A 24,012-nucleotide genomic window follows, 5' to 3' on the forward strand; every position below is an offset into this window, starting at 1 on the left:
TCCCTTGGAGTAACTGAAGATGACAACAGTATTTTGTGTCTCATGGAGACGGGTGGAGATCAAAGTGGCTTTGTGCCGCCACTGCGACAGGCAGGAATTCCCCGGCAAATGCCACCAATTACTGAAAATTGGCTGCAGTTGTGGCGGGTCCCGGGCAGGGATTCCGGGCTCCCTACACTGGGAGAGGGCCACTTCTGACACAGGTGTGAGGTGGCCCACGGCAGGACTGGCGGGAGGGCAGAGAATGCCAGGGGCTGCACCCTTCATGACAGACCACTGGCCCCGTGACAAGCGGAGGGGAGTCTGGGAAGTGTCTCTGGGAACAAAGACGCAGAGGACCTTGAAAACCACGAGGGCGGAGACCAGCAGGTACTCACGGGGGGCACAAGGGCTCCGCGTCACACCGGCCACAGCCAGGTCTTGGCAGAGGTGCCCACCTGGACGCCGCTCAGAGGCCACCACCCTAATCGATGTGCCAGGGGGAGGCCCTCGTTTTGGGGGGGGCAACAAAGCAAAGGGGACTTTGGCAGGAAGCAGGACCCTGAGCCAAGCTCAAGGGCCCTGCTGGTGTCTGGAGCCTGGCAGTGACTTTGGAGAGAGGGCCCCAGAAAGTGACCCCAGAGTGACATGGGCTGCCGTGAGGCCCCCAGCAGACACCAGGACCCCCAGCCAGGCCTGGGTTCCCTCACACCCCTCAAGTCTGTGCAGGAGGGATGGGGGGACCTCGCCCCTCGCAGAAGGTGGGGTCCAGTCAAGGTGGCACCTGATCCAGTGAACAAGGAGCTGGCCTCAGGGATTCCTCTGCTTTTGCTTTAAATAAATACGTGATGGATTGAAGGCTAAAATAGCAAGAGCAGTTTGCTGACGGGAAAATCAAGTTATCCCATCAGTGACATCCCAAGAAGGCGCGTGGTCCCACAGGGCTTCTGTACTGAGCCTCTGCCGGCTGGATTCCAAGCTCAGCTCCAACACGGGGACTCCACGCGGGCGCCACAGCCAGTGTGTTCTCGTCACCAGGCCTTTGCTGATGCCCACAGCCCACTCAGAAGGCTCTGCCTGTGGCAGGCCACCCCAGGCCAGCCCTGTGGCCCCGCGGGACCAGCTCAGGCCTGGGAGCCTGGTGATGTGGGTCCTCATCTTGACTCTGCCCCTCATCAGCGTTATGACCCTAGGCAATCCCTTCCTGGGTCAGAGTTTGGTGGGTGCGTGCAACGGAAACCCATCTGGTTAACTTACCAGGGAAGGGCAGGCCCGAGAGCGTGTCAGATGGAGCAGGCTCCGAAGGCAGGATAAGGCTGCCTGGGACAGAGGGTGGGGCAGGGGAGGAGGCCGGCACAGGTCCTGCAGGAGGGTCTTCCACTCCTTCTAAATCCTTGTCTGGGACCCATCAGCCTCTGCCCTCATTGGTACTTCTGTTCCTCTGCTAGAGATGGAGCCCCTGGGCACAGAGGGAGAGCGCTCAGGCTCTTTGATTGACAGTCCCACCAGTTAAACTAAGGAAGAGACGATTCCTCCAATCAAAGTCAGGATTCTTGTTTCAGAGGAGTGGGGATTGGTGTCCGGCAGGAAAAGCCAAGATGCTTTCCTTCTGTGGGGACTCAGTCTTCTCCGTGGAGTGGAGACAATGATCTGTGTCATGGCGCGGATCTGGGGCCAGTGTGTGCCTGTCTAAGGGCCGAAGGGTGGTGTCTGCAGGTTCCTGCCTGCAAGGTGTCCCTGGTGCAGGGAGAGCCTCCTTGGGTCCGGGGCTGTGTGGTCCTGAAGTTGGAACTGGACAAGGACTAGCTGTCCGAGGCTGCTGGTCCGAGCACAGAGGTGCTCCCTTCCGCGAGGGAGGAGGGGCGACTTGTCATTCAGTCCCCCCTGGTGCTCTTGGGAGCAGCGCCTTAGAAAAGCTAGAATTCTCCACCGTTGTGGGCACCAGAGGGTCAACTCAGTTCAGGGGCTGAAGTCCATTCCCAGCGAGCAGAGTCCTCTGGGGTCACCAGCCCTCCGGGGGGCCCTGTGGAATTCCTCAGGTGCCTTACGCTCTCCGGGTCCTGCACATGGTCTGCTTTGCCTCTGAGGTGAATCACTTGGATTCACTTGAAGTCATTTGGGGGTGAACAAGGCACCAGATGCTGGGACATGGCCTCCCTCTCGCTCTTCCAGAGAAGTGTGAGGATTTCATTTTTTGCTTTTCTTTAAAAATAATGGTTCTGAAGGCCACGGGACTTGCACAGTCAAAGGGAAATCACAGGCAGCGTGCGCAGAGCGCTTGGTTCCCAGAGGCCCGTCCTCCACCGGCAGGAAGCAGATCTTCTCCGGGGCAGCTGCTGCCAGAAACCCTTAGGGGCTGAGGAGTGACGTGGAGGAGAATTAGCAAGACCCCTGCCTCCTCGCCTGGGATCCGTCACTCCGTTTAGCAGCATTTCAGAAACAATCCCCGTCATTGCTGATTAGGAGGGACATGGATTTTAATGGGGAGGTGTGGCCAAGCTGTGGCCACATGACCTGGCTGGAAGAGGTCGCCCTTTCTCAGATATCTCCAGCTGGGAGAGTCAGCCTTTGCCCTTGGTGACCTCTGTCCCTCCGCAGAGCCTGGGGTGGTGCTGGCAAAGGCACCCTGCGCAGGAGGAGCCCATTAGTAGGGGACTGTGGTCCGGAAAGGGGCTCTAGATTTTTCTGGAACTGAGGCCCTAAACACTAAAACCTCGGGGCATAGGATGAACCACAGAGTCCCCTCACGTGATGTGCCCCCGTGTGCTAATCACAGGTGTGCATTTTCAGCAACGGAGCAAGCGTGGGTGCGTGCAAATCGCTAGTTGTAAAAGCAAAGAGGGACCTTTGGTGGAGGTCCACTCTTCCAGGGTGGCGAGGTCTGCACCGACTCCCTTACCAAAGACCTGCTGCTGCGGCGGCTGCTGGGCAGGAAGAGGGACTCGCACATGTGCACGGGTGGGGTGACCCAGCTCGGCCTCCGTGTGCACAGCTGGCATCTGCAACTTGGGGACCTCAGGTGGCCCCTCCTGCAGCTGACTTGGGCTCTTCACCTGATGGTCTCAGGACCCCAAGTGCCACCAAAGTGAACAGAACTCTGCAAGCACAAGGGCTTTTTAGGCCCCCTATGTGTCCCTTTTGCTAATGTCCATTGGCCGAAGTAAGTCACGTGGCCAAGAGAGAACCACAGCCCCTGCCCTTCTCCCCATGACGCGCACCCCCCTATGGTGGGCGGATTCCATGCTGAACTGTCCTTGTCTTTCTCTCCTGCTCCCTGAACCCTCCAGATCCCTCCCAAATCAAGCAACTTCCCACCCACTCGTCCTCCTGGTCAGCATGGTCAAGCAGCTCCCCGTCGGCTGCCCACGTTGTGTCCCCCCATCATCTCAACTGAGCCATGAGAAATCCAGGACAGGTGTACGGTGGGATAGGAGGCTCTGGGAAGTCCTGTCCATCATCACACCACATCCTGCCGGGAAGAGGTGGAGCTGGGGCTCGGCCAGGTCAGTCTGCAAGGCCCTGCTCCACTCCTCAGTGGTGCTGGGTTCTTGGGGTGGGGGAGCGGGAAGAGGTTCTCCTGCTGGGGGTGCTCCCCATGAGTGTCGGGCCTGGAGGCCGAGTTCCAGCTGGGGCAGTGGTAGATGGAGGGCAACTGACGGGACCAGGACTGTCTTCGACCTGGCGGGTGATTGCAGGAATGACTCAGCCCCGGGGCAGATGACGCTCCTATGAGCAGAGAGTGGCCATATCCCCGTGGACGTCCTGTTCAGGAAAGAGATGAGTCCCATGCTCAAGAGCAAAGGGATTTCAGGGTCCCACAGCAAATTAGGCAGGGGTTGGGCTGGGCCCCTGCTGTCCTGCCCTCTTACTGTCCCCCCAACCTGCCTCCTTCCCACCTGCTCTTCCCTCTGCCAGCCGGGGCCTGTGACCAGCCTGGGTCAGGGCAGGGATACGACTGGTTAGTGACAGGGCCAGTTCCCACATCCAGGCCTCTGGAGCGGAGGAGCGGGCAGGGCAGGGCCCGCCCAGATGAGCCCTGGCCTCCCACTGGCCGTGCTCCAGCCTGAGCCGCTGGCCGAGGCTGGGTTCGCCGCTGTACCTCTGACCACGCCCTGGGTGGGCACATGTGGTGGCCTCAGGAGAGATCATGCTCCATGGCCTTGCTAAATTGCCACCTATGCTGCAAATACTTTTTCGTTGGTGAAACAAGCAGCACCCCCAAAATGTGGTTGGCTACCACGTAGGTCCTTCCTCTCTGCCCGAACCAAGCTCAAGAGGGGCACCCTGGCCACAGCTCCCCTGGGCCAGAGGCCACCACGGAAATGAGACACCAAGCTCCCTAGAGACCTCGGGACCCGCCCCCACTCGGGTCTGGCCTTTGTACTGTGCCGGGTGACACCAGGCTGCAGGGCTCGTCAGATGCCAAGGGACAGTGAGGGGGCTTTGCTGCGTGCCTACTATGTGCCAGGAACAGTCCTCAGGCTATACCACCTCATTTAAGACCCACCTCACTTACGACTAACCTCAAGCTCACAAGAAGCCGGGCACCTACTGGATAAGTCCCATCATGTCCCAAGGTCTGGGATGGGTGGCAGAGCTGGGATTTGAACTGGGATAGCTGTCTGTTACAGAGACTGTGCTCCAAGTACTCTACAGCCTGTGTCCTGCGGCTGAGGAACTGGTGGCCTAGGGGACAGTGGGCTCCAGACAGCTGAGTTTGGAAGGCAGCTGACCATGGCCCTGCTGCTGCCCATCCCATGGCCTCCCTGCACCCCACACCATGTCCCCCAGCCTCACTCTCCAGCTCATGTGCTTGGCCCTGGCCATGCTTGGTACCAGGCAGAGGCACCAAGCATCTCTGTTTGCCTTGCTGGCCCTCCCCTGCCCTCCCCATTCCTGGACCACTGCCCACCAGGTAAACACCTGCTTTTCTTTCAAGGCAACTCAGGCCTCACCACCTCTGCAAAGAGAGCAAGACTGGGGAAGCCTGTGCCATTCGGGGCATGTCAACCTGGAGCCATCTTCCTTTTGCTGTGTGACCTTGGTCAGGTGACTCACTTTTCTGAACCTCTGTTTTTCTCATTTACAAAGTAGGACAGGGATGCTGAGCTCATGGTTGTCGTATAGATCAGGAAGAGCACGCAGACAGTACCTGACAGGGCTTCTGCTCAAAAAATGGTACTTACTTTTAGTTTCCTACCCTTGCTTCCCAGTGGAATTGGAGCCTACACACACACACACACACACACACACAGGACTCTGAGCATCTGTGTGCCTGTGGTAAGACACCGAGTTACTCTCTCTGCAGGGTGGGCTGTCTCTGTCAGCGCCACCACCCCTCAAGCTGGCCTTACTCGTTGCTGAATTCCAGGGCTGAGTGGCACCTGGCACTTGGGAAGCCCTTGGTCAAAGTTTCTCTGGGAAATGAATGAAGGAATGAATCCATGCTCCTCTTCTGTGATTGTCTCAGGCCCTGGTACAGTAACTGCTGTGACGGTAAGACCAAGATCACCAAATCTTCATTTTGACATTGATAAAGTGCAACATAACCACGTACTAAATCAGCGTGGAGGAAGCTGTGCACAGAACGTGTCCCTGCAGGGCCCCATGCCACAATCCCCTGCCTTCATTGCTCACTTGCTCAAACCCAGTGCACGTTTCTCCCAGCAGCATGAGACCTGTCGACTCACCACACACAGTCACGAACCTGCTAGTGCCGGCTGCTTGAAGTCACTATGCTGCATTTGTGGGCATGTTTGTTACCCAGCTAGAGCTGACTGGTGTAGCAGGGAAGGGTGCCCTGCTGAGGCAGGGCAGAGCTACATCAGAACAGCCTGGAGGAGTTAACCAGAGAAGGACCAAGAGAAGGTGGAGGGACCTAACAATGGGCTCAGCAGCCATTTGGCAAGGAGTGGAGCAGCCTGTTATTTTTCTACCACTTTATTGAACATCCACCCAGAAAATGGACTAGTTGGGAAATCACGCCACAGCGAATCAACACGCACGAACAACCCGAGCACACCCTCTTATGTTCCTGCCACCAAGGCCTGACGCTGTGCTGGCCTGGTCACCTGTGGTCATCAGCAGACCCTGACAGTCTGCACTTCGTGACTGGCTTCTTTCACTCTGCATGACGGCCATGAGGCGGCCCGTCCGTGTCCTCTTGTTCTCCGCCATGATAGCGTTCCATGATGCATCAGTCTCCCCTGGTGGCCCCGGGACCCTGGCCGTGAAGAACAGCGCTGCTGTGAACACCCGTGAACATGGCTTCAAGGGCCACGCGTGAACATTGTGGTCAGTCTCGACGAGCAATGGAGCTGCATACAAGCTGGGTCTTCAGAGGAACTGAGGGGAACAGGTGGCCTGAGGGAAGGACGGGGAGACTGAGGAGAGCAGGTCAACCTGGGAGCCCCCATGCAGGTTACAAGAGGCTGGTTTTTATAAAAGGAAGCCAGGGAGAGATGTGCCTGGCTGACGTTGTAAGATCACTCTTTTTTTTTGGTGGGGAGGTACCAGGGATTGAACTCAGGGGCACTGACCACTGAACCACCTCCCCAGCTCTATTTGGTAGTTTGTTTAGAATCAGGGTTGCACTGAGTTGCTTAGGGCCTCGCTGTTGCTGAGGCTGGCTTTGACCTCGCAGTCCTCCTGCCTCAGCCTCCTGAGCTGCTGGGATTACAGGCGTGCCCCACCACACCCAGTTTAAGATCGCTCCTGGGGGCTGGGGATGTGGCTCAAGTGGTAGCGCGCTCGCCTGGCATGCGTGCGGCCCGGGTTCGATTCTCAGCACCACCTACAAACAAAGATGTTGTGTCCGCCGATAACTAAAAAATAAATATTAAAAAAAAAAAAAATTCAAAAAAAAAAAAAAAGATCGCTCTTGAGGTCAGAGACCGTTGAGGGGGACAGGGAAGCAGGCAGGCAGTGGGTTTTCAGGTCTCTTGTGTTGACAGATGATTCCCGGGTCTGGAGCTGACCCAAGGCCCCCCTGTGTTGAAGATGTCCTCACCCCACCTGGCTCCAGGCTGGGCTGACTGGAGCATCTGGCTGGTGGGACATCCCTGTCTCCCCTCCACCCCAACAAGCTCGTGGGCAGCCAGCGGGGCCCCTCATGGTGGCTTTGCAGCCTCACATCAACTGACAACAGCGATCTTGGCCCAGAGCAAGTGTCCCAGCAGGCCAGCACCGCCTACTGATGGAGTCCCCGAGGTCCCAGAATATGACCAGCCCACATCCTCTGAGCCAGGCCAGCCATGAAGCCCAGCCAGGTCCAAGGGAGGGAGGGGCCGAGGAAGGGGCCGAGCAGGTGCAGGGAGGCAGGGTGCCTGGGTGGATGGTGCCGCTGGCCGGGACGAAGGCTTGCCCCTCCCGTTCTTCCCTCAGGCATCCACAGGCACGTCCCACTGAAGGCGTGGAACACACAATCGTGGCAGTCGCGTGCCACACAATGAAGCTGAGGTTCACAGAGGTGTCCTGGGAGTGTCGCGGCGTCCCAGACCCCTCGGAGGGTGTGAGGACACTCGGGAGGCCCACAGGCGGACACATCCACTGAGCCAGCCACAGCGTGAAGCGACACACGACCCCGATCCCACGAGGCCACACTGAGGCTTCTTCACAAACATGTGTGCGTCTGGGGTCCAGTGAGGCGTCCTGCCTGAAGAGGGCGGGCAGAGTCCCTTCCCCCCACTGGCTGCTGACTGGCCCCAGAGGCCTGGTCAGCAAAGCCCAGCACTTCCCAGTGGGTCTTGAACTTGAAGGGCCAACTTACTAACCTGCCCCAGCTCAGAAACACCAAAGGTGGCCCACGTGGACCACACAGGTCTGACCTGGTTTCTGTACAGTATCTGGCTCCAGGCCCTTCTCAAGTGGCTTTAGGGACACGTCGGAACTTTTCTGTCCTGTTTCCTTGTCAGTAAAATCAGGCTGATAACCGTGCCTCCTTCAAGGGCTGGGTGCGGGGGGGGGCGGGATTAAAGGGGCAGTGACTTCCAAATGTTGGCGGCCCAGGGAGGCACTAGATGCACAATAAAACTCGTCACTGAGTTGCCCGTGCGTAACTGCCACAGCAGGGACAGGCCCCGGGTGTCACCAGCACCACCCCTGACTTTAACACCATATTTCCTGGGATCATCAGCAACCAAGTTTGCTTTTAATTTCAAAATGTTTAAAGAATATACATCGTTGCCAACACCCCCTGGAGGGGTCTTCTCTCTCCCATCTCCCCCTCCCACATCTTCACATGCCACTCTCTCTTTTCGGGGGAAACCAATTCATCTTTTGCTTCTCTGGCAAATGCACATTCATTAAATACAGATCTAATGCCTAACACACACACACACACACACACACACACACACACAAATATTACCCACCTATCTCCAGGGGAAGCAGCCTTTGACTGTTCAAACCTGGAAGAACTAAAGGGTTTTATTTGTGGAAATTGGGGCATCCGGTGCTGTCTACTTAGGGAAGTAGAATCTCTTTAAACCACCCACCAACTCCTCCATGCACCACACAGATTAATCAAGTCTTGGAGAAAGTATTGATCTTTCATATTATAGGTACTCTTCCATGGTCAGGGCAGGTCTTCTTCTGATGTGGTCCATTTGGTGCTGCAGAAACGTTCTGAATCTCCTGAAGCGTCTCTTCTCTATACCCATATCTATGGCCTCAACTATCCTGCCAGGTGGAGGCTGTGGGTCCCATTTTACAGTCGAGGGCACAGAGAAACACAGAGGTTAAGAACTAGCCTGAAGTCACACAGCTCGTAGGTGGCCACAGGAAGACTAGAACCTCTACTTCTGTCCACTATGCCCTACAGGAAACGTCCTCTGTCTTTTTGCTGGCTGCTGGGTTCTACGTCCCAGCATGTGCCCCAACACCAGCTGGCATGTCATGTTGCACAGGATTCCTGAAGGAAGGTGGCAACTGGTAGTGACATTTGACAGGGGAAAAAAAAAAAAAAACATCAGCATACGGGCTGCACTTGACATACTTAAGGTACCCGGGGGACCCCGACCTTCCTTAGGCACCCAGGGTTCAATGAGTATCAGGAGTCACGACTTGGTAAAATGAAGTGTGAGTTGTTCACTTGTGCATGCAGCGAGCATGGATGGAGGACTACTTGGGGACCAGCCTAGGTTTGTGCTCTGGTGATTCAAGATGAGTTCGCCCACTCCCAAGGCACTCTCCAGGAGCTTGCAGTGAGGGGATCTAAAGCTCCATGGGGTACAGGCTTGTTTCCCAACCTGGCAGTACTGGCTATTGGGAGGCACTGGGCCCTTTAAGAGGTGGGGCCTGGAGGGAGGTATTTAGGTCACTAGGAGTCATGTCCTTAAAGGGCATGTGGGGCCCTGGCTCCTTCCTTCCTCTTTCTTTCCTGGGCCATGAAGTGAGTGGTCTTCCTCTGCCCCATTCTCCTGCCATAATGCCCTGCTTCACCCAAAGCACAGGAGCCAACCCATCACAGGCTGAAACCTCTAACACCATAAGACAAAGCAAACTTGTTCTGTTAATAAGTTGCTGATCTCAAGGTATTTGTGATAGTAATAGAAAGCTGATAAACAGTGGGCATGGCAGACGAGGAGGTCCTGGAAGCAGAAGTACTCATGGAGAGTGCCAAGAAATTCCTGACCCAGCCCCAGGCACTGTCATTCCACTGTCCCAACAGCTCAAGATTCTGCCCCCACAGCTGCTGCTTGGTGAAGGCCACTACCACGTCATACGTGGGTCAGGAGCCAGGCCACACCACCAAGCACCTGTGCACAGCTGGGTCTGAGCACAGACCCAGGCCACCTGGACTTTCAACCAATGTTTGCCGAATGAATAAACCAGGCCAGGAGTCTCTGCCGTGCTGCAGCCCGTGACATCATAATCAGACCCCTGCGCAGGAGAGGCTTTTGACCTATTTGAAGAATACACATTGGTCCGCCTCGCTAGGACCTATTATGAGATCTTAACATCATTTGAAATTCCTGAAGGTTTTTATACACTGACGACTGCTATGACTCCAACGGAGATAAAACTTTAGAAAAATATCACACAAACATGCTGGAGACATATGACTAATGCCACACGGCTGAGTGTCCGTCTGGTCCACGGCATCATCCTGTCTAGTCACATTTGGAAGAGCCGTGGGCAGGCTGCGAGACCACAGGACAGACAGGCTCAGCCTTGCTCTGCAGCCCTGGGCTGGTTACTTAGCAGATTAAACCCCAACTAAAAAGGATCCCGGCCCCTGTGACCTCCCAATGTCACTGTGAAGACCAGACGAGCACCGGCTGAGGAGGGGCTGTCCAACCCTGCAGGGCAGTGCCCACATAAAGGGTCACAGCTGTATCCAAAGAAAGCAGCACCCCTCTGGCTGCAGTCCCCAGCACAGGACTCCCTGGGAAGTGGCTGGAAGGGGACACTGGGGTTGACTTTGTTGTTTTTATTATTTCCCGAAGTGGGGGTGGGCTGCATGGATGCCAGTCTGCTGGCTCCCTGCCCTGGTTCCTTAGTCCCCACAAGCAGGGACAGGAGGTTTAGGAGCCCTCATGTGGGGGGGGGGGGTGTTGGAGTCAGTCATCTCTCAGATCCATCCACAGATCCTCTGCAGTTCGGACTCCTCCAGTCCTGTTCCTCAGCAGAAATTGGTTTTAAACAATGACTAGCATTCTAGAAGAACCCGGCAATGTCTCTAAAATCAGTTTCTGGAAACTCCCAGGAAGCCAAGCCCTGGGGCAGAGTACTTTTCCTTTCCCCCTAAAAAAATGTACAAGAAAGAGTCTCGTTAATTCACCCAAGATGCCAAGTGCCCAGTTCCCTGTGGAAGCCACACACCCCTCCCCCAGGAGGCTGCCCACACCCCAAGGAAGGGACATAGTGTATCTCGGTATTTGCCTGTCCCTCGATCATATGTACTTTGCCCGTGGCAAATATGCAAACAAGTTTTGGTCAACTCCCTCCAAGTTTACTGGGGTCCATGAGGAGAGGATCGACTGCTGGTTGTTTTGACCTCCTGCTCTCTAAGCTCAGGCCAACAGTGAGGAACAGTCTCTCATCCACTTGTTCAATACTGAGAACTCTCTCTGTGTCAGGCACTGTGCTAAGGGCTCAGGTAGAGAAACGAATAAGACACAACCTTGACCTCAAGCACTTCACAGATGACTGGGGAAAACCACCAAGTGAACATAATTACCATGTGGTACAGACACGGGTAGCAGGGTAGTACCAAATACTACGTGAATACTTACCAGACGGGCACTCAGCTGACCCAGCGAGAAACCAACATTGGAAAATGTGCTCTTGAGGTGGCTATGACTGAGGAATCAGCTAGGAAAAGATAAATGCAGACAGGAGAGGATGAGCACATTTCAAAGGGAACAAGCAAAGCAAAGGTCTGGAGGTGATCAGGTATGTTTCTCCATTTTTTGTCACTATAACTAAATCCCCGAGGCTAGTTAACTTATAAAGAAAAGAGGGTTATTTAGCTCACAGCTTTTGAGGCTGAAAGTCCAAATAGCATAGTGCCAGTTCTGGTGAGGGACCCCGGCTACATCACATCATGGTGGAGGCATCAGGGCAGGAGGGTGAGTAACAAAGAGATATCCCATGTGAGCCAGAATTACCTTAATCTCTTCTGAGGAAAACATCCCCAGCAAGATCTAGGCCCTCCCATTGGCCCGGTTCTTAAGGGACCTGCCACCACTCAGATGGCTGTAGGGAGCACAAAGTGCCAGTGTGGCCCCCATACCATTTGAAAACTTTCCAGAAAAGCAGACCTTGAGGCGGAGGGTGCAATATCTGGTATCCAGTGTGTTCTCAAGCAATGAGGATCTTGGCCCTGCAGGAGCTGTAGCTGCCTGGGCCATGTTCCCCAAAGACCAGGCCTCCCAGGCCCAGGAACCTCACTTGAATCAGCCACAGTGCCCCAGCCTGCGGCTGGTACCCACACACACGCCCACACACGCTGCTCAAAGCCAGGTTCTCCCTGCCCCCCACCCATGATGGAGAGGAAGCCTGATTCTCTTGGCCATTTGCTTTCCAGAGGAATAATTTTCGGTGCAACTTCAGCCTGTAACAATTATGGAAAATAAAATCAAGAGTAAGAACAGGAAGACGGCTAGCAGATAGGGCGCAACGGGGGGAGGCCTGGCTACCACCCTGGCTCTGCAGGAGGCAGACACAGACCTGCTCCCTCCAGGGTGAAATGACCATGTGAGTGTGAATCCAGGCAGGGGAGAGTCTGATCCTGCCTCAGGGGGGCCTGGAGCTCAGGGCCAGAGCCCTTGATAGGACCCCTGGGATGGGGGATCCCAGGAGGCGGGGACTTCTCCTCTCTCTGGCTCAGCTCCAAGGTCCTCCTAGCCCCTCTGCTGACTCCCATCTCCATCCCGGCTCCTTAGCCCAAGTTGATCTTCCCCTCTCTGGAGCTCACCCTGGGTGACCTGAGGGGACCTCTCACTCTCCTTCAGGGCCTGTTTCAAGGACACAGGCCTGTGCCTCAGGAGCCTCCACGGAGGCTGAGGAATGAGTAGCTGAGCTTCCAGTACTCAGTGCTCACCGTCAGCAGCCATGACCAACACAGGCCTGCCGGTGCTGGCCCTGCCCACACGTCCCCCTCTTGGAATCCTCCACAGAGAGCCATTTTCTGTAAGGCCCTAGATGTCTGACAGGCCGAGCACTGAGCGCAGGCTCCTAAGTCATTTCTCAGCGAATTCCATGCCCCCAGGCCTCACTCTTTCTGTGTCCAACCCATAAAGAGCTCTTTGACTGAAGTTCACAGAGTTGTGACCCCAAACGTGATAAGACCCAGGAATTCTCCAGAGCTACAAGAAACGGGGGAGGGGACCCAGAAAGGTGTGTCCACATTTTTACTGAGGCCCCAGAGGGACTCTTGGAGACTGAGTGGGAGCGGAGGTTAGGCTTCTCTGGGAAGCGTGGGTCCCCCTCTGAACTGGAAATGGCTTCAACGGCTAAACCAAGGAAAGAGGTCCCCTCCCGTGGTGGCCCTTTGGAGGCTCCCCCCTACTTCGCCCTCTCCTGTGGCCCTCTCTATGAAGGCCCCCCACCGCCCACACTAGGGGCCTTTGCCACTGTCCCTGGCCCCCGCGGTCAGGACTGGGCAGGGCTCCGGTGCAGGCTGGGGCCCGCGGATGGGGTGCAGAGTGGGACGGGGGCGCTGGCCAGGCCTCCGCGGCCAGGTCCTGCGCCCTGCGCGCCGACGACCCCCGGCTGCGTCACCCGGCCCACCGCACCCTGAGACATCACAATCTGGGGGGCTGGGACCCCGCGCCTCATCACCGCCCGTTTGCGACCCAACAATCCAGCCAACGCACACCCCGGGGGAAAAAAAGGAACCGGCCCTTGGCCGCCGCCTCCCGCCCCGCCCTCCCGCGCCCGGGGCCCCCGCCCCGCCCCCGCACGGGGCAGTGAGCGCAGCCGGGCGCCGCACGCCGCCCCGCGCCCGCCGCCGCCGCCCGCCCCGGCTCAGGCGGGGGCCGCCCGCCCGCCCCGGCCCCGCGGCGCCCTCGCCGGGTGCGAGCCGCTCGCGCCCGCCGCCCGATCTCCGCGCCCGCCGCCGCCCGGCCCGCCGCGCTTCATGGCTGCGCACGAATGGGACTGGTTCCAGCGCGAGGAGCTCATCGGACAGATCAGCGACATCCGAGTCCAGAACCTGCAAGGTAACGCCGCCGCCGCGCCCGCGCCCACCGCGCCCCGCCGCCGCCGGGTGGGGGCTGGGGCGCCGCCCCCGGAGCCCGAGTGGCCCCAGCGCCCGACCTGCAGTGGCCCGGGCGGGGGCGTGTGTGTGTGTGTGTGTGTGTGTGTGTGTGAGAGAGTGTGAGTGTGTAGGGGGTCCTGTTTTCTTTAGGGGACGTCAGCACCTCCCTCCAGCTGCGACTTTGGAGAAGTTTGCGCGTGGGCACTTGGGGGCGATGGCCCAGGTCAGGGAGGGGAGAAGTGCAACTAGTAGGAGCCTGTGGGACAGGAGACAGGATCAGCACACTTCCAAGTGCCCTAGGGCCTGTCATGCAGGGGAGCGGCGCCTCCCGGAGGGTGGGCTGGAGAGAGGGGCCAGGCCACCCAGTCCAAGCCTGCCACTTTCCCGAGGAGCTGCCTCTCTCCAAGGAGCCCAGGGCAGAGGACTGTCCTCGATCCTGCACCCACCTGGGCACGGAAGCTGGCAGCAAGTCTGTACCTTGAGGGAGCTGGGACTAGGTGAAAAAAAAACTCCATGGGAGCCTGCCTTGGCAGCCTGCCTGGCACGGGCCACGGGCAGCAGAGCCACAGGAGAAGCGCGTTTGTCTTTCCAAAGAGTTTATTCAGTGTGAGAACTTGAAAAGCACAAAAAATACTTGAAGGGGAAAAAGAAAATCATCCATACTTGTCCCCAACCTATCGCCCAGAGGGAGAGCTCTCTTGGTGCAAGTGCCTTTCAGCCCTTTCTCTTTCCATTTGTGGCCTTTGTGGAGCTGGAATTCCACTTCCGGCCTATGGACACCCACATCGACCTGTGCAGGTGAAGTTTCTAGTCTCTGCCCCTGCAAACGTTGGGGTCCAGAGAGTCCAAGGTGGAGGTGCCTAGGAAGGAGCCGGAGGCCTGGGCAGGGGTTGGGGGGCAGTGGGTGGAGCCCTTCCCCATCAGGTGCAGTGGCATTGCTGCCAGGGGACGGGGAACCCCAGTGGGTAGCAGGCCAGCTGGGTGTGGGGGGTGGGGAGCAGCCAAGTTTAAACATTACACCTGATAAAAAGTTTCCTGGGAGCTCACGTGGGCTTGCTCCACCCCTGGGTTGGGCAGGTGCCATGCAGACAGAGGTGACCTGAAAAGGAGCAGGCAGCCTTCTGGGGTGGGCACTGGAGACTGTTTGCTCTGGACTCCTCTGATCTCTTCTGGCTGTGATTTGTGTCAAAGGAGGAGGGTTGGACAGAGCATGCTGAAAACGATCCTCTTGATAATAAGCAGAGTGCCTAGATCCTGTTGCCTGAGAAGAATAGACACCCTATTTAGGGGTGGACACTGTCATCTTTTGCTGAGATGGCATTTAATTTGGGCTCTGTGTTTGCGTGTGTGTGTGTGTGTGTGTGTGTGTGTGGAGACTGTGTCAGGCAGTTGCTGGGTGTTTGCTGAGCATGTAGTAACTGATGCTTGATGCAATAAATTTCTGCAGTCCTCCAAGATCACCTCCCAGTTTAAAGATCATTTTTGTGAAGGGAAGCTCAGCAATAAGTGCTTTTAGTTACTGCACAGGATGGGGACAATTTGAGATGGGTCCTGAAGTTTGTGAATGGGCCTCCTGTCCCTCAGCTCCCAGGGCACTGACTCACTTTTAGGTAAATGTCAGTTATCATTTGAACATCAATGGGCTTTGCCATAAAAAACTTCTAAATTGTGTATATGTACATCATATTTATTACATATGCATTGCACACGTGTATTATGTTCACTAATCTTAAGTGTAAGCTGAAGTTTTGGGGCATGAGAACACCTGTGTAATCACCTGGACCAAGATGTAGGTTTCCAGCATCCTAGACAGAAGCCCTACCCCCACCACGGTAACCACTATTCTGATGGTTTGTGGGGTTTTTTTGACTGAAGATTAGTTTTTCTTCTAGAACTTAATATAAAATTAAGTCATGCAGTACATTCTCTTTTGATCTGGCTTTTCCATCAGTGTTGTGCTAGTATGAGCTGTGCTCTTGCCTATTGAGTACTATTCCACTGTATGGACATACCAACCTTTGACTGTGTCTGTAGGGAGCAGGGGTGTTAGCTCCGCGGGGTCGCACAGTCAGGTTTGGCTACTTTGCCGGCATTGCTGAGTAGAGGCTGGAGTTAGGGCAGGACTGTGTTCTTCAGATTTTCCCCTCGGTTTCCCGATTAACTGGGTGCTTAACATGTTCTCTTCATGCTTCTGTGGTGCTCAGAAAGTCCTGCCTGAAGGTCCAAGTCCAGGAGGCCCCACGAGCAGCTCAGATCATCTGCAAAACCAGCTGGTAGACGTCACGCAGCCCCCATGTGTCTGGGCGATCCAATGGGGCCTCCAGCGGGGGCCTTGTGCAGCCGAACCTGTGTGGGTGGTGGGCCAGGGAGGCAGGTGAAGCCCCATGTCCTTCTGTATTGCGGCGGTTATGGTGATGGAGGCTCAGGTCAGAGGGAGCCCTGGAGTCTGTAATCAAAGGAGTGCAGCCATCAGGGTCTGGGGGTCCTGATTCTTTTCCGAAAGCTTGGACTCTGCTGGTCCTGGGACAGGTTGGTTCTGGGGTCAGTAATCTGACACAGCTCTGAACTTCGAGCCTCCCCACACAGCCTTTCAGGGGAGGATGGGTTAGTCAGAGATCTCTTTCTTTCTGTCTCTGTCTGCCGCCTGCATCTGCCCCCTGAATGGTGGGATTCTGGAATCTAGGCAGCTATGATTGTGATGCAGAAGTTCATCCCCCAGGAAACTCGGAAGGAAGACTCCTGATCTGTCTCGGGAGGTCAGTTCCGTGGGGCAGGAAGCATGAGCTTTCCCAGGAGGCCTGCCCCTCCGCCTTCTGTCTAGGAGGACACACAGCAGATGCAGTTCTCATTGATGCTTTTAGATGGACGGTTCATAAAGTTGTTTGGATCAAGGGCTTTCTGGCAGAGCACCATGTCCCTCTGAGCAGAGACTGCTTGTGCCACCCTCACAGGGTCTCTTGCAAGTAAATGGGGGTGGCCCAAGCTGTTGACCCTTCTAGGGAAGAGAAGATGGAACTGCAGGAGGCAGCAGCCTTCCCGCGGGTGGTGTCTGCTTTCGTGGGAGTAAAACTGGAGTAGAGGTGGATGGTTAGCACATCTGTGCCTTAGTCTCCTGTGGGCTGAGGCCAGGAGGGATCCCCTGTCCTTCCCAGGACAAGGCTCCTTTGGCTGCCCCTTGGTCCAGCTGAGCACTCCATCCGTCCTGGGCTGGCTCTACTATAGAGCATTGCGGGGTATTGGGCCAGGATTTGGAGGTGCTCCTGCTGACGTGGGAACCTCCGCCACCCGCCACATCCACTGCCCTTCTCTGTCTAGTGGAGGTGAACCGTGCCAAGACATCACATTCTGCTGACCCTGGAGAATGAGGAGCTGGTTCTGGTCTCTACCTTCAGGGAGTGTGAAACTGTCCCAGCATCTGGCCAGCGGGCTCTGCATTTCTGATCCTAAGAGCACAGAGGTTGGCTGTGGTTCGGCCCTCTCCTGTTCTAGTATTTGGGGGTTTGATGTTGCAATTCATGATCTGTTTCTTACCTGAGTGGCTCGCGTTGCACCTGGAGGTGGGAGGTGAATTGAAGGAGGTGGTACTGCGCAGACATGAGGCTGTTCCTTGGCTGCTCTGGGGGTCCCACGGGAGCATCCGTTGTTGCCGTCTGGGGATTTCTGGCTGCTGTTCTCTAGGCAACATCTGCACCTGAGGCGGAGTTCACCCAACCAAGATCATGTGACTTGTAAGTGGAGCTCAGATTTGAGCCCAGGAGAGACTAACCAAAGTCATCCTGTGGGTCAGGTGCCCTGGGCACCCAGGTAAAGCACTGCTAACCTGGGAATTGTGAGGGCCTCCCAGAGGTGTCAGGTCAGGACTTTGAAGGCTGACCACAGACTTGATGGAGGGGACTCACTGGCTCCCAGGCAGGGCAGTGGGAGCCCAGGTTTCCTCTTCCTGTTGCGCTGGCTCGGGAGGGGTGCAGGCCCTCCTGGTGCTGACTGGGCTTCCACAGCTACTTCTGTAGGCTCTGGGCCTTGCTTCACCTCCTCCAGTCCACCCCAACCTGCCCAGATGCGTGCCTGCTACATGCTTCAGTGGGTCTCATGGCCTGCAGCAGAGCTGCCCAGCCTGGGAGGTAGAGCAAGAGTGGGGACCTGGGTGGCTTCTTGGTCCACCCAGAATCAGTCATGTCATGGTCTTCTTTCCCATATCTACCTGTCACCCTCCCCTGTCTCTAGATTAGCGCACGCGGCATTGGGACCTGGGAACAGGCCAAAGAAGGGAAGGAGCCTGAAGGGACCTTTCCGCCCCCTGCTTCCCTGGCTCTTGAAGGGCACAGCAAGTGCACTGGAGGTTTCTGTTGAAAACGCAAAAGCAAATCAGATGCAGAGGTCTCATGTCCTCAGGAACCGCCGCGCAGGGCGCTGCCCCTGGGGCCCTGTGCTTGGTTCTCAGGGACGAATCCTGTGATTTCCCCCAGGTCCCAGCTGGAGTCAGGCCACAGGCTTTGAGTTCATCTGTGCCGTAGGTGGCAGGCCTTGTGCTAGTGTGGATTCTTCCTGGGGCTACTCCAGATGGGGCACTGGGCAGCTGGTATCCGCAGAACCACAGCCAACACCAGGAGGCCGAGGGCCTGCGGGGGGGGGGGTCCTGGATTCGTCACCACCTTGCTGTGGGCTCCAGGGAAAGCCTTTCACTTGTGCCTCTCAGTTTCCTTACTTGAAAAGTAAGAGCGTTGGACCACCAGGGGCTCCAGTCCACCCCCAGGCAGGGCCTGGGCAGTGTGTGCCCACTCAAAGCCATCTGCTCCCTGGACCCTGGCACCCCAGCATGTGGCCCTGGCCCGCTAACCACGGCTGGCTGCTCTCCTGGAATCTTTCCACTGGTAAGTGCCGAGACTCACCTCCACCGAGGGGGCTGTGCAGTAAAAGCCACAGTGACAAGGCCTTACTATTAAAGGACACAGTGGCAAATGGCCTGCGTTCTTGATTTGTCCTTGGCTGATTAAGTTGGATGGAGTTGAAAGTGCCCAGGGAGGTTAGTGACGCGGCCACCGTCAGCAAACAGGGATCTTGACTGTCTGTACCAGGCAGTGACAGGTTCAGGGCCAGGCGGAACACAAGCCCCACTCGCAAACGGTTTGTCAGCAGCCAGAGGGGAGCCCTGGCGCCGTTGGTGGTAGAGCCTGGAAGAGGTTACACCACGACGTCACTCGGCAGCAGCAGCCACAGCCGCAGCTCATGGTGGCCTTGATGCCCCCACGCTGCCCCAGGCCAGGCAGTCACGGAGGAGCCGAGCCTGGGACCAGAGCTGCCACTGGGGAGGTGGGCTTCTGCCCCCGTGGCCCGGCTTTGCTCCACTGCCCTCCCTGACCTTGGGACACTCTGGCCTTTAATATTTGACTAGAGCAGCAGAGGCTCTGGGCAAAGCCCTCCCACCAACAGGCCATAGGTCACGCCTGCCCTGCGTCGAGGGGAAGAGAGGAAAATAAAGCGATTGTCTCTGAAGTGATCGTGCCATTAAAAATGAACTCCCTGTTCCCATAGAAACCTTTTTTTCATTTCTCCTCTTCATGCCTGTTTTTTTTTTCCCATTTTTTTAAATAGTGGTACATTGTGTCAGTCACAGAAGGAATTAGAGACAGCTGAGCCAAAATCATAAATGTGACATTAAAGAATCTTTGTCAGTTCCCCCCCCCCCTTTCCTGGTGAGTCTCCCTTCTTTTTTTTTCTATCAGAGGAGGATTCACACCCTTCGGTCCAAGGAGGCTATATGTGCTCATTGCCTGCTTTTGTCAATAAAGTTTTATTGGAACACAGCCATGTCCACTCATTTGCTTACTGTCAATGGCTGCTTTTGCTCTAGGACAGAGTTGATTGTTGAGACAGGGAAGTAGCCACAAAACCCCATATCTTTACTACTTGGTGCTGTGCAGAAGAGGAAGAAAGAAACAGAAACTTAGTGAAATGTTCTCAGTGAAGGAAAGGTGTGCGTGTGTGTGTGTGTGTGTGTGTGTGTGTGTTGTGTGTTTAATTTAGGGGCCAGCCCTGTGATTTGTAGGTAAGCATTTTTTGCCAAGTCAGTTGCTCTGTCTTGGAAGTGGCCCAGGAGAGAGGCCATCAAGATGCCTCAGGTCTCAGAACAAAAGTGTTGGCTTTGAACTGTGGCCACAGCTGCCCTCTCTCTGCCTTAGCCTGTTGGATTACATCCAGAAGAAATGCTGGGTGAGGCCCTGATACCATCTTAACACCTATGGGTTGTGCATGTGGGTCCAGGAGGCTGGGTCTGCGGGTGAGGTTGGCCAGCCTCCTTGTGGGATAGCACGCGTGTGCTGGGTGCCAGCGTCGGGAAGCCCTGGAGGCCTCTGTTCAGAATGTGGCAGTCTGGAAGGCTTCCTGTAGGATGGTGGCAACTGTATTTCTAAACCCAGACTCAGCGCTCTTGGTGACAACAGTAGGGAGTGCTTGCCGTGTGTGACATGGCCCAGCCTCATTCCGAAGGGCTGACTGTGTGCCTGGGGGACATTCTGTACCTGATTCTAAAATGGGCTCGTCCACCAGGAGTCTAGTCAAAGGCAGAGGAGTGTGGGGACAGGGCGCAGAGGGAGCCATGCAGTCAGGGGTCCTCTTGACTCCTCCCTTCCTGAGCGCTGGGATCCGCGGCTGCTCGACGATTGCGGCCCAGAGCCCTCGAGGACTCTAAAGGCCGAGGAGGACCTGGGCTATTCTAGTGTGGATCGGTACCGGCTTCAGCTCCTGCAGAGCGCAGGGGAACCGTGAGGACCCCTAGGGCTCTGATGACGTCACGTCCCCTCCTGCTTGCCTCTCCTGGGGGGTTCTCCGTGCAGCCTGGAACCTTGGCGATATTTATATCCCTCTCCTCTTTTAGACTATTTTTAATCTTCTATGCTATGACATACTTAAAAAGCAGCATTCTGGGCCCTTGTACTGAGAACTGGGGCGGCAGGTGGAGGGGCCTGGAGATGACCTGCCAGTTTGGTGGTGGAAGAATGGAGCCCTCGATGGCGTGGTCCCCTCAGCCCTCCCACACCGCCCATCCCATGGGTGCTGCCTGCAGCGGCTTTCTGGTGGCCTTCCTGTGTTCACCTGCCTTGCGTGCGCCCTTCTCGTTGGCTGCTGGGGCCCCTCTCTTGCAGCCCCAGCCCCCCAAGCTGGAGATCTCCCTCTTGCTGCATCTGTCCTCTGTGAGACACCTTCGTGCCCCAGGAAGAAGCTCTGCTGCGTGCTCCAGGAGTGGGGGACACCTCTTGCCCTTCCTTGAATGAAGTGGACCCAGCTGTACCAGGGTCTTCCTGTTTCCCTCAGGACACATTGCCAGTGGCCCCTTCATGGGGACCTTTGTCCCCGTGGTCCCTCCTGCAGAGCCTGGCTGTGATGTGTCCAGAATAGCCTCCCTGAGCTCTGTCTGCCCGCTCCTGGGTGGAAGTCACAGCCCCCTCCTCTGGGCTCCCTGGGCTCCCTGATGTGTGCTGAGCCCACCTCTGTGAAGGCCCCAAGAGGAGGACCAGGCCCTGCACAGCGGGGGGCTTCAGAACTTTCAGCCCCTTCCCCACAACGTCCACATCCTCACCCCCAAACCTGGAATGTGCTCCCTTCTTGGTAAAAGGGACTTGGCAGAACGAGATGGGGACAGGAGGCTGGGTTATCCAGGTCAGCCTGCGGTCACAGCTGCCTTGGTAGAGGGGAGCAGGAGGGGCAGAGGGACGGAGGAGGCGGGATGGTGTCATCGCTGGGGACCACAGGCCCAGGAGCACTAGCAGAAATCCAGGTGCAATGCAGTGTCGGGTCACACGTCCCATCTATCGCTGTGCCCTGGCTTGAAGAGGGCGGCGTCACAGTGTCCTCTGGGCCCCTGCCCTGCTGTGTGGACTCTTGGATCTGGCAGAGAGGACACCTGTGTTCTAACCCTCGTGTTCTCTGGGAGCTGAGGTCATGAACTTGGGAAGAACAGGTCGGGCCCAGTTGTGGGTGAACCACCTCCTACTTCATGTGAAAATCAAAGTCTGTTCAGAAAACATGAGAGCCGCCACGAGGCTCTGGGCTCATGGGCAGTTCCCATCTTTTGGTCACGTTGCCTTGGCTGTTGGAAGCCCAAGACTGTGCAAATGACAAGGGGCTTCGCTCCCAGGGAATGGGAAAAAATCCTAACCCCGTCTCACCGGGATGCTTACTGACGCCCTCTTGGCGTTTCTGGGCTGCTCTGCGTCCTCCCTGACCCTCCCCTCTCTTAGCAAGTGCAAGGTCGACACGTGACCTCCGTTGCTTAGGTTCCATTTCGGTTTCCGTGGTAAGGCGGTGAAGCCGGTAGCGACCCTCCCTATCCACGCTTTCATCGGCCTCTGTTTCTTCTTCTTTTGCTAAAACACAGATGCCAGGCCGTGGCGGCTCAGGGAGATCCACGGACACAATGAGACGGCAGCGTGGGGGGAAAAGCCCCCTGTGCTTTAGAGTGGCCCCCTCATCTTCAGGTTGGCCTAGCGAAGTTCCAGCCTGAGTCTGAGAAGATCATCTGGGGGTCATTGTCATGTATAATATGCTGACCAGGTTGTGTCCGAATCCATGAAGTCAGGGACCATCTCTCTTAGTGGACTGTAGGAGGACCAGCAGAGACAGACAGTGCCAGGCTCCTGGGCTCATGGACCCAAGAACCAGGAGTTGGAGAGAAGTCGGGGAAGGTGGATTTGGGGCCAAGGTGTTGGGGGGACCTGAAGGGGATTTGAATTTGGGGGAAGAGAGAGACGTGGCCTGCACTAGATCCTAGGACCAGCTGGAGAAGGCAGCTGACTTTTACCCCAGAAAGATCCCTGGACACAGGCAAGGGACACGGGCACAAAGTCGGCACTCGTCAGGCAGACCCAGTGACTCAGCTGGCTGTGCTCAGTCACCTGGGTACCCTCAGCTTTGAGCTGTAACCACACAAAGGCTAAACTTCCAACTGAGGAATCCTGACTGGTGATCACCAGGGACGGTCGGAGGAGACTGGGGACAAGAATCCCGTCTTATGTGGTCGGAGAGGTAAACTCCCAGGCCCTTGAATTATGGCAGAAGTGACGGAGGCAGCACCTGGGTGGGACTGTGAATGAGTACAACCATGTGGGGTCAGTATGGAGGCTCCTCAAAGGACGAGACACGGCCACCACGTGACCCGCCCTGGAGAATTAAAGGCATCTTACTTCAGGGACGCGTGCTCAGCCCTGTTTATAGCCACACAGTTCACAACAGCCTAACCGGGGGACCAGCCTAGGTGGCCAGGAGTGGATGAGTGGATAAAGAAACGGAGTTTTATTCAGCCATAGAGAAAACGAGGTTATGTCCTCTGCAGGAACTTGGACGGAACTGGAGACCGTCGTGTTAAGGGAAGTAAGTCCCACTTTGAAGGTCAGGGGTCGCGTGTTTTCCCTCATTTGTGGAAACTAGAGAGGAAAAAGGGAAAGAAAGGTGGGGGGAGGTAAATCTCATGAAAATCAAAGGGAGATCAAGAGGAAAGGGACGAGGGTGGTCGGAGAGAAGGGAGGGAGGTGCTGGGGAACGATATCGGCCACATTATGTCATTACCCCCCCGTGTGCATGTACTGATACGTAACAAAGATCCCGTCGTTATGTTCAACTGGGAAACACCCAGAAGGATAAATGAGAGGAGGGAGCCGTGGGAAGGCCCCTGTCCTGCCCCGGGGTTGGCAGATCATGAAGCTTTGCTGTCTCCACTCTGTTCCTTGACTCCAAGCTGACCTGAGGTTGGTGTTAGGTGTCCACTGCGTGGATACAGACACTGAGGGGGGGACCTGTCTGGGCTTCGAACTTGAGTCTCACCTAAAACAATAAGTGATGCCTTCCAAATAAAAGCCTTAGGTGGGGACAGGCTGTTGCCTGGGCGATGGTGTGTTCTGAGTTCTCAGGAGCACTGTGGCAGTGGCCATGAGGTGTCTGTGGGGACAAAAGCTCTACAATGCTGGGACGAGCACGGGGCCAGCAGGGTGGGTGAGGAAGGAAGAGGACAGCAGGAATCAGAGTCATAGGTGTAGCGGGCGGGGCAGGCATGGCTGCAGGTGGATTTGCTCAGAGTGCTGCTTCTTGGTCCACCCGTGTGGTCCAGAGGCCCGAGGGGTCAGGCACTGGGTGGCCCTTTCCAAGGCTCAGCAGGTGCTTCTTCACATTTGTCAAATGCATGAGCGTGTGGACGCTGGGGTCCGGGAGAACTGGGCCTGAGCCCCTTTTTAGTACTGAATGACGGTGGATGACCCAGCCCCATGGCGACTTTTTGGTGGAAAGGAGAAGAATCCTGGCCCGTCCAGCTTGTCAGAAGGTCCGTGAGGCCATGGGTC

The 24,012-nt window shown here is 56.4% G+C and overlaps 1 protein-coding gene across 6 annotated transcripts in view; it reads left to right on the top strand.

Annotated features, from left to right (window-relative positions):
- The first annotated feature begins 13,481 nt into the window (after positions 1-13,481).
- The window catches only part of Clmn (calmin), a 97,805-nt gene continuing 87,274 nt past the window's right edge, over positions 13,482-24,012 (top strand). For 5 of the 6 annotated variants that reach the window (XM_076849696.2, XM_076849698.2, XM_076849699.2 and 2 more), the window contains exon 1: positions 13,482-13,646. In XM_076849696.2, the coding sequence (XP_076705811.2) occupies positions 13,565-13,646 (82 nt within the window). In that variant the 5' untranslated portion in view covers positions 13,482-13,564. Of the gene's footprint in view, positions 13,647-18,478; positions 18,556-24,012 lie in introns of those variants that run through there. The other variant, XM_076849697.2, reaches the window with a different exon arrangement.

Source organism: Callospermophilus lateralis, chromosome 3, assembly GCF_048772815.1.
Source record: "Callospermophilus lateralis isolate mCalLat2 chromosome 3, mCalLat2.hap1, whole genome shotgun sequence".
Classification (NCBI taxonomy): domain Eukaryota; kingdom Metazoa; phylum Chordata; class Mammalia; order Rodentia; family Sciuridae; genus Callospermophilus; species Callospermophilus lateralis.